The sequence below is a fragment of the Phymastichus coffea genome, unplaced genomic scaffold (genome assembly GCF_024137745.1).
Source record: "Phymastichus coffea isolate CEN01 unplaced genomic scaffold, Cenicafe_Pcof_1.1 PCOF00076, whole genome shotgun sequence".
In the NCBI taxonomy this organism is placed as follows: Eukaryota; Metazoa; Arthropoda; class Insecta; order Hymenoptera; family Eulophidae; genus Phymastichus; species Phymastichus coffea.
In genome coordinates this window covers 239,268-253,108 of record NW_026706887.1, presented here as the reverse complement: position 1 = coordinate 253,108, position 13,841 = coordinate 239,268, and the positions used below count along the sequence as shown (strand labels likewise).

Sequence of the window (13,841 nt, the reverse complement as noted above, 5' to 3'; positions counted from 1 at the left end):
ATAGCAATTGCCAATATGTTCTCAATACATCCTCAATACTTTTCACCAATATCTCTGCAATCTATGGCCAATAATTTCTATTTTTACGCGGGTGGTTTGAAAGATTTTGAAGATTATGGAATGCTTTTAATCCACTATTGTATATCTTTTTTAATTAATTCAGATACGGTCATTTTCTTTCTATAATTTCCGGCCTTATTTATGAGAGCTGCTAGTTTCTCTCTTTCCATTATTTTAGTGTACATCCAGGCATATTCGACGGCATGACATGCAGCTACTAATTTTCCTAAAAGCTGTGCTAGTTCAATTATTTTACATTTGTTTTTAAGTAAAAGTGATTTCAATCTGGTGCATAAGTCTTGTTTTTTCTCTTTTGTTAATTCAACCGTGCAGTTTTGAGAGTTTATCATCACACCTAAATATTTAATATATTGACAGGGTATTAGGACCGATTTTTTGAAATTTATAACAAAACCTAATTTTTGTAAGAAGTTTGCAGTTGCTTCGGCATTTTTTCTACAGCTTTCGCGAGTATTCGCTACGCCCAATATGTCATCTAAATAGATTATTAATCTAAAACCTTTTTGTCTTAAATATTGTATGACAGGTTTCATGATTTTCGTGAATATGTATGGACTTGAGCACAGACCAAAAGGTAACACAATGAATTTATAATAATTTTTACCGAATTTAAAGGTTAAATATTTTTGACTTGATGGATGTATCGGTACTAAAAGGTATGCATCTTGCAAGTCCAAAGAAAACATAAAATCATCTTTAGATATTAATTTTGATGCCGTTCTTAAATCTTCTATTTTGAAGTGCTCTGTTTTTACATATTTGTTAAGGCGTTTCAAGTTGAAGATGAATCGGTATGAACCATCTGCCTTTTGTCTAACGAAATAAGGAGATAGAAATTGGCCTTTACTCTTGTTACATTTGCCTATAGCACCTTTTTGAACTAATTCTTTGATGCAATATTTAGTAATTCCCTTTTGAGCTTTAGGAAAATTAGATTTTGCGTTAAAAAATATTTGTTTTGGCTTTTTCCAAAATGGGATTTTGTAGCCTTGAACGCATTGAAGAATAAATTTATCTTCCGTTATCTTTCCCTATTCCTTAACCTTTTAAGGACGGGGATTTTTACGTTAAAATTTGACTTTTTTTTTGCACAATATTTGTGCATAAAATGAAAGAATATGTCACGTAGAGTGCCTGACAAAATTGGTGGTCGATATATCGACCAGTCCCGTCCTTAAAAGGTTAAAAAATAATTTGAGCCTGCCGGCGATTTTGTTACCTACTTTTTGGTTTATTCTTCGTTGGATTTTTGGGGTTGAAAGTAAACTGGTTTGTGTTGTTGGCCCCCCCTTGACTTTTTGAAAAACAGCTGTGGTCGGCCCCGTCCTCTAGTACTCGTACCTCTCGCTCGATTCGACTAAGGACGGCTCTCCGTCGAGCGTTTGCCGTTTCCCGTTTTCGCCATGGGAGTCTTAAATTTGTTTGGTTTTGTGACGTCCTTGAAAAGTTTGTCAGAGTCCTTAAATTCTTTCATTTTAGTTGAAAGCTCTTTCCCAAAGAGTTGCTCGTCTGGTTCAGCTTTCTTCAACAGAGCTTGGAATTGTTTCGTAAATTGAGGCGCGATGTAGGCCCTTCTAGTCTCACTCTCTTTGTGTTGAATTTCAGATAAGAGTTTTGCTGCATCGACTAATTTTTCAACAAATCCCTCCAGGTCTACTCCTTCGATCTCATCCGCCTCGTTTGCAATTGTTATGGCTGCGCCTAATGCTGTTAGCGCTGCAGCAGCTGAGCGTTGTACTTCATATCTGTATTAGTCTTTTTTAGCAGCTTTTTCGGAGAGTTTCACCTGCAGTGGCTCGTTAAAAATTGGAGCTTCAAGGGCTTTAGGAATATTGTACTTTTTAATAGCTTGATCGCGCTCTTCTTTGTCGAGTCCTTCGATAGCATAATGTTGCCAGTATGAAATGAGTTCCGAGTGAATCACCACTTCTTTGGCCTTTGATTTGTTTGGGTGTTCACCTAATGATTTTGTCACGAAAGCCTGTAGAGGTTTCTCGGTGATATCCGACACCTCTTGCTCTTGGTTCGCTTCGTGTTTGTTTGAGCCGGCCTTGTCAGCATTGAGCTCGGCGCCAGAGCTTTGTGTTTCGCTTCGCTCTGAAAGGAAATTCATGGAATTTCTTAAATTCGAGCATTATCGAGAATTTTTGTCAAATAATATTCTGAGGTTGATCGAGTGATCTGCCTACAATCTTTTTTATTTGACGTTCTTATTGTTAAGAATTTTTCTCGTTTTCATTTGAGACTAGTCGCGTGACTTCGTTCTCAAAATCTGGAATTTATTTGAGGCTAGTCGTATGAGTTCGCTCTCAATTCTTGCGTCTATTTCGAGGCTAATCGTATGATTTCGTCCTCGATATTTGTATATTACACAGAGAGTGTATGGGGCAAATTAACAATTTTGTACGCGCTAAGGCGCTCTCTCTTTCACGCTATAAGCGTAAATGTCTGGCCCAGAAGAGTATCGGGCGCCGGAGTGATGAAATTATTTGCCCTCTGATGAATTGATTACCTATGGATGTTTTACTTACTTGTGTCGTCCGTCCTTTGCTCGTCCTCAAAGTGCTCCTCATCCTCCTCATCCTCCTCGTCATAAGACGACTCACTTTCCGAGTTATCATCATCGACGAAGTCTTCGATTGATAGTTCGTCCTGAGCCTCCTTGAGCTTTCCTAATTGAAGTTCAAGATCATCCTTCCTTTTCTTGAGTTTCTCAATTTGAGATGACACTAGTTTGCGTTTTGACATTTTTTTTTTTTAAAGTCGTTTCACTGAAATTTGCTCACTTTCACTAATAATTACCGAGTTTATTAGCAACACGTGCGCACCCGGCGACAACGGAAAGGAATATGACGTGACGTAATACGGATTGACGGATCGACGCCGGGGCACTAGGCCCCACTTTTTTCAAATCTCTGAACCGATCCGTTGTGCCATCTGGCGAGCAGCTGGGGAAATACATTTTGGAATATAATCTTGAGAGCGATGCTTGAAGTATAATTAAAATTAAAAATTGTATTTATTATAATTTTAAGTACGATTCATTGTATAGCTTATAACTCCAAAACTAGAATTGAACTCAACTTCAAACTTTGTAAATATCATGTTCTAATCATGTTTAACAAGCTCCAAAATAAATTGGAACAAATTGCGAGTTCGTCAAAACAGACGATTTTCAGGCTATTTTTGGAGTCACTCTTTACAGAATTTTAACTAAATAAATTCTGATAAACATATTCTGTTAAGGATAATCTCTCACTCGCAGCTATTTCCATAGCGGTTCCGCAAATAAAAAAGCGCTTCTTGAGTTCATTCTGTTATTATCACGAAAGATATATTGAAATGAAACAAATTGGAAATATTCTTCTTAGTACCTAGTTTTTTACGGTTTTACACAATTTTTGGCTAATTTCATTTGTTTGTTTATAAAAAATTATAATCTAGAAAGCTGCTAAATATCGATCGACGAAAGTCTGTTAAGAATTTTAGAAATTTCAATTTTTTTATTATTACATTGTTTTTCAAGACTCCTAGTAAGCACATGTCAAATATGAAGTCTTCATATTAACTAGAAAAAATTATATAAGTTATTTAGTAATATGATGTTTCGCTACGACGCCAATTTTTAATGATAGCTTTGTTAATAACTTTTGGAAAAGGACTGCTACCTATGTTTTTTTAAATATCAAACACTTCAGCATTGAATAAGCTTCATTTTGTCAAAATTTTGCGAAATTCTAAAGAAATTTTCTGTTATTTTTTAATTATATACAGGGTGGCCCATTTTAAGTGATCCACTCAGATATCTAGATTGAAGTGAGTTTTATCGAAAAAAGTTTCAGACAAAAGTTACTCAACTTTGAGGGGGCCATGTTTCTATGACCTTGGATTTGACCTTGGAGGTCATGTTCAAGGTCATTTCAAGGTCAACTTTGTTTTTTTAAATAGGAACCCCCCATTTTTGACCCCGGATTCGGAAAGAGCGGAAAATTTTACGTCCAAAACGGTATTTTTAAATTTTTTTTCATGGCCTTGAGAAGGTCGATTTAAGGTCAAATGCTTGAAAAACTGCATAAAAGCGTTATTTTAATTTTTAAGATATCGAAAAATGACCTCTACAAAATTTGTTCAGAACAGAGTGGGCCACCCAATGCACCAAAAACCTTTGACCTTTAACCTCATTTTGAAGGTCATTTCAAGGTCGAAGTGTTTTTTGTAATGGAAACCCCTCTTTTTGACCCCGGATTCGCACATAGCGCGAAACTCAACACAATACCTTATCCAAACGTCGGATTTCGCGCTATGTGCGTATCCGGGGTCAAAAAGAGGGGTTTCCATTACAAAAAACACTTCGACCTTGAAATGACCTTCAAAATGAGGTTAAAGGTCAAAGGTTTTTGGTGCATTGGGTGGCCCACTCTGTTCTGAACAAATTTTGTAGAGGTCATTTTTCGATATCTTAAAAATTAAAATAACGCTTTTATGCAGTTTTTCAAGCATTTGACCTTAAATCGACCTTCTCAAGGCCATGAAAAAAAATTTAAAAATACCGTTTTGGACGTAAAATTTCCCGCTCTTTCCGAATCCGGGGTCAAAAATGGGGGTTCCTATTTAAAAAAACAAAGTTGACCTTGAAATGACCTTGAACATGACCTCCAAGGTCAAATCCAAGGTCATAGAAACATGGCCCCCTCAAAGTTGAGTAACTTTTGTCTGAAACTTTTTTCGATAAAACTCACTCCAATCTAAATATCTGAGTGGATCACTTAAAATGGGCCACCCTGTATATATAAATTGATTTCTATGTATTTCTCCATAAAAAGTAAATTTTTCTTCCTTGCTTTTGAGAATCAATATAGAAAATTTCATTATAATTTCACGAAAGTTTGACTAAATGAAACTTATTCAATTCTGAAGCGATTCACGTTTTAAAACACGTGTGTAACGGTCTTATTCAAAAATTATTATTAAAGATATCATTAAAAATAAGCGCCTAGGCACAATGCCATATTGCTAAACAACTTCTATAATTTTTTCTCATCAATACTAAGACTTCATTTAATATGCACATACTTGGAATGTTGATAAACAATTTATTAATAAAAAAATTTTGAAATTTGTAACAGACTTTTTGTCAATAAAAATTACATGTTTCGCATCATTCAAGGTTATAATTTTTTATAAAGAAACAAATATCGTTAATGAAAATTAGATATGACTGTAAAAAATTAAATACACTAAGACGAGTATCTCCAATTTTTTTCATTTCAATATATCTATAAATATATCCATTTCAATATACTTATAAATATATCCACTGCGAGAGAGAGAGAATGTCCTTAAATTTATAGAAATGTAATTAAATATATTATAACGGGGTTCCTGCTCAGCTTCGCTCGAGCGGGACACGCTATATAAAAGTAACCGCGGAAAAGTAGGTGAATGGCTCTCCAGAGCAGATCGGCACTCCTGCACCGAACGTCCTGGGTCCAGCAGCTCAGTTGCCTCCTTCTCGAGTCGAAAACTTGGCCCGCGGAGAGTGTCGTAAGCTTTCGTGTGACAAGGCGCGACAGCCAAAGAGAAGCTAAAGCGCGTAATCGCATGTACGACTAGGAATCGAGGAAAATGATAGACAGCAAAGGGATGAGTTCAATTCATTTATTTAACAAACAAACGGTAGCGTAATTCGCACGCAGTGTAAGCGGCAGCGTGGATGGTCTCGCGTCAAATTTCAGTGCAGCCGACGAGCTGCGCACACGCTACGCAGCGAGGACTTGCACGCGCACGCCCTGTTAAGAGCGGTTAGGCACAATGGCGACGGCTAACCGGCGCGCACAGTTCGAACGAGAAAACAACGTCGCTTGCTCGTGTCGGCTCTTTAGCCGGTCGAAATGTCTCGGTAACTTGACTGAGATGGAAACGGCAACCGCATTTGCTCGTTGTAAACCGGACGAAGCGACAGTATGCGTGTAACGGAATCCTATTCGTAGGCCGAACGAAAACAAAAAAAGAAATAACCAACCATGCGGAAAAGTATCGATGAGGATACACAGTTTAAGCAACGCAGGAGGAGAGAGCCGTAGAGAGAGAAGCCAAGTTAACAAACTGGTACTTACAGTGCTGAAACGGACGAGTCGCTCTATAGTTAATTCGTGAGTAACTCACGGCGCGCTCGCCTATAAAGGATTGGGTAGTCGCGTTATCGCTTCTTGCGTTCACGCTTTTTCTCCCTGCCGCTATCACCGAATGTTCACAAGACTCTTCAGGAACAACGTTGGCGGTTGTCACGTGTGTGGCTACTTAACTTAATTGCTCTCTCCGGTAATTAGCGAGCTCGCGTTGCCGGTTGCTTCTCCGTTGCCGGTCGGAAGCAGACTTACTTTTTCTTTGTTACCGCTCTCTCTCTCTCCTCGAAGGGGGCCGCCTTTCAGCGGGGTCCGCGCCGCGAGTCGATATCGATGATCGATCGATAGTCGCGTCACTTACCCGTTCGCTGACGTCCACGCTGTAATTACTTAAACACGTTTACATGATAATTAATTATTATTATTTGTTGGCTTCCTGGGAAGAGAGAGGCATAACGAACTTACATGCCGTTCGTTATATCCCCCTTCCCCAGACGCTGGTTGCCAGTGGGGTACCAGCTCGAAACCTGGTCTCTCTCTCTTCTTATGTAAACTTATATTCATTTGAGGGAAATTAATTAACGTGCGGGTCATCGCATCAAAGCGGAACAAGCGCGGTCACAAGGATGGGAAGGGTGAGGTAGTTGCAGTGATTCTCTCCTTTACAAACTAGGCGTTTATTCGCTATAATTTTCCTTAAGTTAGAATTATAAAAATAAATAATATATTGGGTTTATTGATTAGGGACGCAGCCCTCGCATAGCGTTACGCGCATCGCGTAACAATCAGGTACGGTAACGAGAGAAACAAAAAGAAGGAAACATGAACGCAAATCGCTATAAGCGTATACGCTGAGCGTAATCGCTTATCGGCTGCTCCGGTGGTCGCGCAGTTCGCTAGCAGTGTAAGCGTAATGCGCCCGCTGCTCGGACAGCCACAACGGGTGGAGCGAGAAGTTTGGGCAGTCCGTGGAGCGTGCAACGCCGGTTAAGCCGCACATGCGGCAGAACCTCACGCCTATGAGGTCGTCTCGCGGCCCTTCCCACTTTCCGCAGGGCTCAGTGCGGAAAGCATTTTGGAGCGCCATGTGACCAGGTGGCCGTCTAACGCTGCTCCTTGCGAAGCTCTGGGTCGCGTCTTCGGACCATGCCGGAGCTTGGGCAACCACCATCTCCGAGGCCGGTCCTGTTCGGTCCGCCCGACGGGTCTGGCGATGAGCTGCTTGGGACTCCGAGTCCCAAGACCCCACAGCTTGGCGGATCCGGAGCGCTTGACGACGTGGGTCCGCTACCGAGCGATCTAACTGCCTCATCTGCGCGCGGAGGTCGTCCACCTCCCGCAATCTTGCCTCGACGGCCTCGGCGAGCGCACGCTTCTCCTCTTCTACCAGACGGAGGGCCATCCATTCCGACCGGGTTTCAGCGAGGTGCGCTTTCCAGTCAAGCTCTCGCTCAATCTTAGCGGCGCTCTCTCCTGCCGCGCGTCTCGCTTCTGGGCCCACTACTCGGAGGAAGTCCGCCGCCTCCGTGAGGACGGCTGTCTCCTCCAGATTGGCGGCAATTCGGGCAGCGCGGACGCTTCTTACACGCTGGAAGAGGTCCCTCCAGGTCTCTTCCAGGTTTTTCGGACCGAAAGCAGAGCCCTGAGCGTCGTCGCTAGAGTCGACGTCGTCCTGGGCTGGTATCGACAGGGCGTCCGGGGCGGCCTCCGAGCCTCCCTCGATGTCAGTATCTTCCCCGGGCGTTTCGGCTTCTTCGCTGGAAGCTACGGCGGCAGGGACCAGGTGGAGAAGCTCGAGCGGCGGCGCAAGTTCAGCTCCCGCGCAGGGCGTCTCCTCGTCGGTCGCTTCAAGCGTTTCTACGGAGGGGGCAGCCTCAGCACTTAGCGGTTGATCGCTTCCGTCCATGCTGGGCTCTGCGCTTACAGCGGCTTCAGCGACGCCGCTCTCGGTTGGAGTGTCGACTCGCTGGGTCTCTCCCTCTGCGTTCTGCTGAGCAGATTCCATCTGAAAAATTCCAAGATTGATGTAGCATCTTTTCTAAGCGACAAGAGCGGTCCAGCAAGCGAAGGAAGGTCTAGCAACAGGAAGCGATAGAGCAAGGCAGCAAAACATAGATCAAGCAAGCAATAAATTAAGCAGAAGCACAAGCGAACAAAGCAAAACAATCCAAATAAAACGCGATTAAGTCGCTCAATTACGGCGGGAACGGAGTCGTCTCGGCGACGGCGGGTTTGCGTGCAACGCAGGTCTCTTCTTGCCTTTCGGTCGGCCACGCTTTTTCCGCGATTCGGCGTTCGCCTCACTACTTCCCGGTCTATTTAACTCGGATATACCTTCCGCAGGCGCGGGAGAGAACAAATCGTTGAGTTCCAACTCTTCTTCGGACTTAGGTTCTCCTTTCTCCTCTTCGTCCACGTCCGGACATTGGTCCTCGCTGTGACAAGGCCGCAAGTCGCATACAGCAACCTTGCCTATATCTTGGCCCTCTTCATTGCTCAGTTGGTATGAGTTCATACCCAGGCGAGCAGTTACAATGAAAGGTCCCGCAAACTTTGGACTCAGCTTAGCAGCTATTTTCATTGCAGCTGAAGAAAGTAAGCGGTTTTTGGCCCAGACTTTATCTCCCATGCAATACTCTACACTTCTTCGCTTTACGTTGTAATACTTCTCTTGGCGATCTTGCGCGATTTGAGTGTTCTCTCTAGCGACAGCGCGAAAATCATCTAGCTTCTCCATCCTTGTGTGCCAGTGTTCCACGGCGGCGGCTTCAAGGTTACGGACTCGGTCCCTATCCTCCTTCCTTTTCTTGGTATCGGGGAGGTCGGGGTGCCGCCCGTAATTAAGGAAAGCGGGACTAGCGTGCGTCGCTTCATGTATCGCCGTGTTGTAAGCGAAAGCGAATTCCGCTATGTGAGCGTCCCAGGTGGTGTGATTTTCTTGAATGAAGGCACTAATCATAGTCTTGATAGTGCGATTCACTCTCTCCGTCGGATTGCTCTTAGGAGAATACGGCGCGCACGTGCTATGCGTTACGCCGAATGAGTCCAAGAACTCATCCACCAACTTATTTTTGAACGGCGTACCGTTATCCGATAAAAATTTATCGGGCACTCCGAATCGCAAAAAGATTCGCTCCTTTAACTCGCGGCGGATCGCTTTCCCACTAGCTTTGCGTAATGGAATGCACTCTATCCAGCGAGTAAAGAGGTCAACAAAAATGAGAAGATGTTCGTGACCCAGCGCTGACCTTGGAAAAGGGCCCATAGTGTCGCCTGCCACTATCTCCCATGGCCGAGAGACTATGTGCCTTCCCATTAAACCTGCAGGAGCGACTTGCTCCACTTTGGTTTGTTGGCAGACAAGGCAATTACGGACGTAATGTGCTACGTCTCTATTCATGCCAGGCCAATAATATTTCAGCGCTGCTCGCTTTAGCGTCTTATATCGCCCTAGATGTCCTGCTGTCAGGCTATCGTGGCTTTCTACAAGCACTTGAGCTCTGCGTTCTCGCGGGAGCACTAGTTTCCATGCGTCCTCGTCCGCGCCCATCAGATCGTCAACAAGAGGATCCGGCTTGTAGATATATAGCTTATCTCCGCTATACTTCCAATATGGGTGTTCGGTTGGATTTTCTTGAACCTTTTGAACCCATTTCAAATACCAAGGGTCTTTGATTGGAGTTAGCGCTGAAAGCGATGCTAAGTCGGCGGCGGTAGTCGTGCCATCTTCTTCGTACATCCGTGATAAGGCATCTGGAACGACGTTGAACTTTCCTTTGCGATGCACTATATCGAAACTGTACGACTGTAAGATCAGCGACCAGCGTCCGAGCTTACCGTTCGGATGCTTCAAATCTCGTAGCCATTTCAGACTATAGTGATCGGTTATCACTGTAAAATGATAACCTTCTATATAAGGCCTAAATTTCTCAATCGCCCAAATTACTGCGAGACACTCTTTTTCTGTTACTGAGAGCCTCCTCTCCGTAGCGCTGAGTGCTCGACTGGCAAAACAAAGCACTCTGTCTTCTTCTCCAATGTGTTGTAGGAGAACGCTGCCCAGTCCTGAATCGCTTGCGTCACATTCGACTATAAACGGGGCCGCGAAATCGGGCCGTGCCAAGACTGGGGCAGTGGCGATCTGTCCTTTGATGCGCTCAAAAGCGTCTTGCTGCGCTTCAGTCCACTCGTACTTAGTGTCTTTTCGGGTTAATAAGGTAAGCGGATCCGCTATGCTCGCAAAATCGGGCAAAAACTTCCGATACCATGACGCCATGCCGAGGAATCTGCGCAACTGCTTCAGATTCTTTGGCGACGGATAGTCCAAAATAGGACGAACCCTTTCAGGATCAGGACGAGTCCCATCCTTGTTGACTAAAACACCTAAGTAGCGAACTTCTGTCATACAAATGCGCGACTTCTTGTAGTTGATGGTTAGGCCCGCCTTTTTGATCCGATTAAGGATACACGAAAGCCATTTCAGATGTTCATCATAGGTCTCGGTGGCTATGATCAAATCATCTATATATGCGAAGGCGTAGGGCTCCATCTCAGGCGGTATCAGCATATCTGCCAGCATTTGGAAGGTAGCTGGTCCTCCAGCCACTCCATAGGGCATTCGCACAAACTCGAATAGCCCGAGGCCAGGAACAGTAAATGCTGTAATCGGCGTGGATCGCTCCGTAAGAGGGATCTGGTGAAAGGCCCCTGAGCAGTCAAGAGCGCTAATATACTTAGCGTGCTGCAGTTTTCGCAGAATCACGTCCATGAAGGGAAGCGGATATGCGCTAACTTTGGACAATGCGTTGACCTTTCTAAAATCTACGCAAAAGCGATACGAACCGTCTGGTTTTTTAACCATAACGACAGGGCTCGACCATTCGCTTTTCGAACGCCGAATTATCTTCGCCTCAAGCATCTTATATACCTGCGCATGCATCTCCATTTCGATAACATGCGAAACAGGGTAGTATTTCTGCTTGATCGGCCGGGCATCTCCAACGTCAATGTCATGGGAAATCCATGAAGTACATCCAATGTGGCCATTCTTTGATTCCGGCAGTATCTCCTCAATTACTCGGTCGATCCCTTTCCGTTGCTCTGGAGTAATCTCTGCAATACCAAGTGCGGACAGAGCGAGCGGACTATCAACGCTCAAAGACGAGACGGTAAGTGACACGGGTTGATCACACCCTTTTACCCGTAAGGTATTCGTCTCGGGATCAAGACAAGCGGAAAACGCACGAATGAAGTCTCCTCCTAGAGTACATTCAGACTCGGCTTCGCTTAAAATAAGGGCATCTATCGTATAAGACGCTCCTGCGACCGAAAACGGTAATTGAACACTGCCAATGATGGGCACGTAATGTCCATCGATAGCGCGCGCTCCTGGGCCGTCGTACAATGTGACCGGACGATCCAGGGCCGCAGCTATTTGAAGGCCAATGGGGCTTAAGACAGTCCGAGATGCACCGGTGTCATAAAGTGCTCTAAACGTGAAATGGCCTACTTGTACTGGTAGCCACCACCGAGGGTACGTTTCAACTAAAGCACACGTCGCAGTACTTTGGTCTGGCAGAAGCGTAATCGCTTGATCGTTCCGTGCCGGCGAACGGACGACTTTCGCTAATTGCTGTGCCTGACGGTCTCCTGAGTCGGCGTTAGTTGATGAGGCCCTCGGAATCAGGGGAGCGATAGGGACCCCGTCTACTCGCTCCTGTCTGCGTTTTTTGCAGGCTCATTTTTCGAGCATTCAGGGCAAGTAGCCTTAGTATAACCGGGCCAACTACACTCCCAGCAGAGTAACTTATCTGCGTCTGGTCCAGGAGTTTTATCTTTATTCTTGTCTGAGCGTGGTGTGATAACCTTTGCTCGACCTCCAGGCAGTCGATCACCTCCTCGACCACCTCTAGCGTTCCATCGTCCTCCATTCCTGCCCCCTCTGCCACGAGAATCGGATCCTCTTCGTGGAGAAGTAGGTGACTGTCGTGCTGCAGCTTTCGTTGAAGTTGGAGTGGTGTCCACACTGGCGATGGGCAAGTTCTTGGGCGAGGTCACGGTAAACTCCTGGTATTTCTTCGTTAGATAATCATGAAGAGATTTTTCTAAATCAGCGTCTGACAAACTAGCAGTTTCCGCCATTGAAGCGACCTTCGCCTTTGGCTTCACTGTCGTCTTAGTCTTTGGCTTATAGGCGGCCTCTGGCAGCAAGCTTTGCTCTGGAGACGGCGGCGGCTTCCAAAGTTCGTCAGACTCAGCGATTTCCACTTCTTGCGCTCGGGCAAGGAGCTGTACTAACGATGTGATGGAATGTTGTTGTTTCTTCAGCTCCTTCTTGAGTCTTGGGACCATGTTATCGATTGCCAAGCTGACTTGGTCAGGGATACTCCATGGTCGCTCAAAGCGGCTGAAAATCGTATGTAAGGTTGATAAGTAATCTCTCACGGGTTCATCAGGTCCTTGCGTCCTTAAATGCGCTTCAACTGACAAGTTTCGGTTGTACCGACGTGACTTGCTATAAGCGGTTAGCGCTGCATCTCGAAACTCTTGGTAAGTGTGCCATGTTGGTCTCAAGAGGCGGTACCAGTGGAGCGCTTGACCTCTGAAAAGAGTAGATAGTGAATCCAGGATTTCATCCTCCGTGATACGGTCTAAACAGCAGTTCTCTTCCACACGCTCTAAGAATTCCTCAATGCTGGTATTTGAGTCATTGGAGAACTGGATTTTCCAGTCTCTGACCGTTTTTCCCAGGTTTCTTGTTTGAATTCGTGTATTATCTGAGCTGTTGGCGTTTGTTCTCCAATTTGGAAGTCCATAACTAGTCGCTTGCCGTGTCGCATTTGTTGGTTGCGATCCCGTCGCATGCGAGAGCGAAAACGCTTCGTCTCTTAGGACCCCCCTTCCCCAGCTCGAAGCTGCGGGGGTAGAAGTCATTCCGCAAGGCCGAAAGTCTTGCGTACTTTTCGCATTAGCTGTGTCGATTGGCATCCCATTCTTTAGTATGCTTGTTCTATCGGTAGTTATTTGCGATCTTCTTGTTGATGAGAACACTGCTGCATCTGGGTTTAGTTTTGGCTTTTCAATTACTGTTAAGTCAAACTCTGGATCTATAAGACTATAGGTTTCTCGAAAATTTACATTTTTGTCCTGTCTTGTTGCTTTCCAGTTACCCATGGTTTCAGACAACGACTTTATCTGTTGTTGCTGTGACTCGATTTTGTTTACGAGTCTAGCGTTCTCACTTTGCATTCTTGATAAATCGTTTTGTAAATTATCTACCTTTTCTTGAAGCGTGGTCGCATTAATCATAAATCTCTTTAGCTCTCTAGCCGTAGATTCTGGTATGTATTGTGTTTTCCCTGTTGGCAATAAACACCATACCATTCTTTCTGGCGTTTGTGACATTTCGCCTATCGATCGGTTTTCCGATGTTGATGCTCTTGGCCGTGTGTTGACAAAGCTTGTTGTTGTCATTGTCTGCGCCGTGTGTGTGCTCTCTGCGTTCACATTATTTGTTGAAGTCTCTCTTGTTAAAATTTGTGTTGTATTAGATGTCGGCGTTAGCGACATGTCCTCGTGTACGCTATTGTCTTCAGTGTTGGTGTTATTTGTATCCTCAAAATCCTCTTCATTATC

The 13,841-nt window shown here is 44.5% G+C and overlaps 1 protein-coding gene across 1 annotated transcript; it reads right to left on the bottom strand.

Annotated features, from left to right (window-relative positions):
• Positions 1–1,438: 1,438 nt before the first annotated feature.
• On the bottom strand, positions 1,439–2,829 carry LOC131668297 (DNA ligase 1-like). The gene is made up of 3 exons (XM_058942352.1): positions 2,613–2,829; positions 1,868–2,178; positions 1,439–1,756 (listed from the first exon to the last, which is right to left on the bottom strand). Exons 1-3 carry the CDS (start codon positions 2,827–2,829, stop codon positions 1,439–1,441), a joined length of 846 nt encoding a protein of 281 aa, XP_058798335.1.
• Between the last annotated feature and the right edge of the window lie 11,012 nt (positions 2,830–13,841).

Bases quoted from the DNA above. Each gene is read 5' to 3' on its own strand.
- LOC131668297 (XM_058942352.1), bottom strand. From the start codon at position 2,829: ATGTCAAAACGCAAACTAGTGTCATCTCAAATTGAGAAACTCAAGAAA. The intron at 2,179-2,612 runs GTAAGTAAAACA...ATTTCCTTTCAG, and splicing joins GCAAAGGACGGACGACACAA to AGCGAAGCGAAACACAAAGC. The intron at 1,757-1,867 runs GTGAAACTCTCC...ATTGCAAACGAG, and splicing joins TTTTTAACGAGCCACTGCAG to GCGGATGAGATCGAAGGAGT.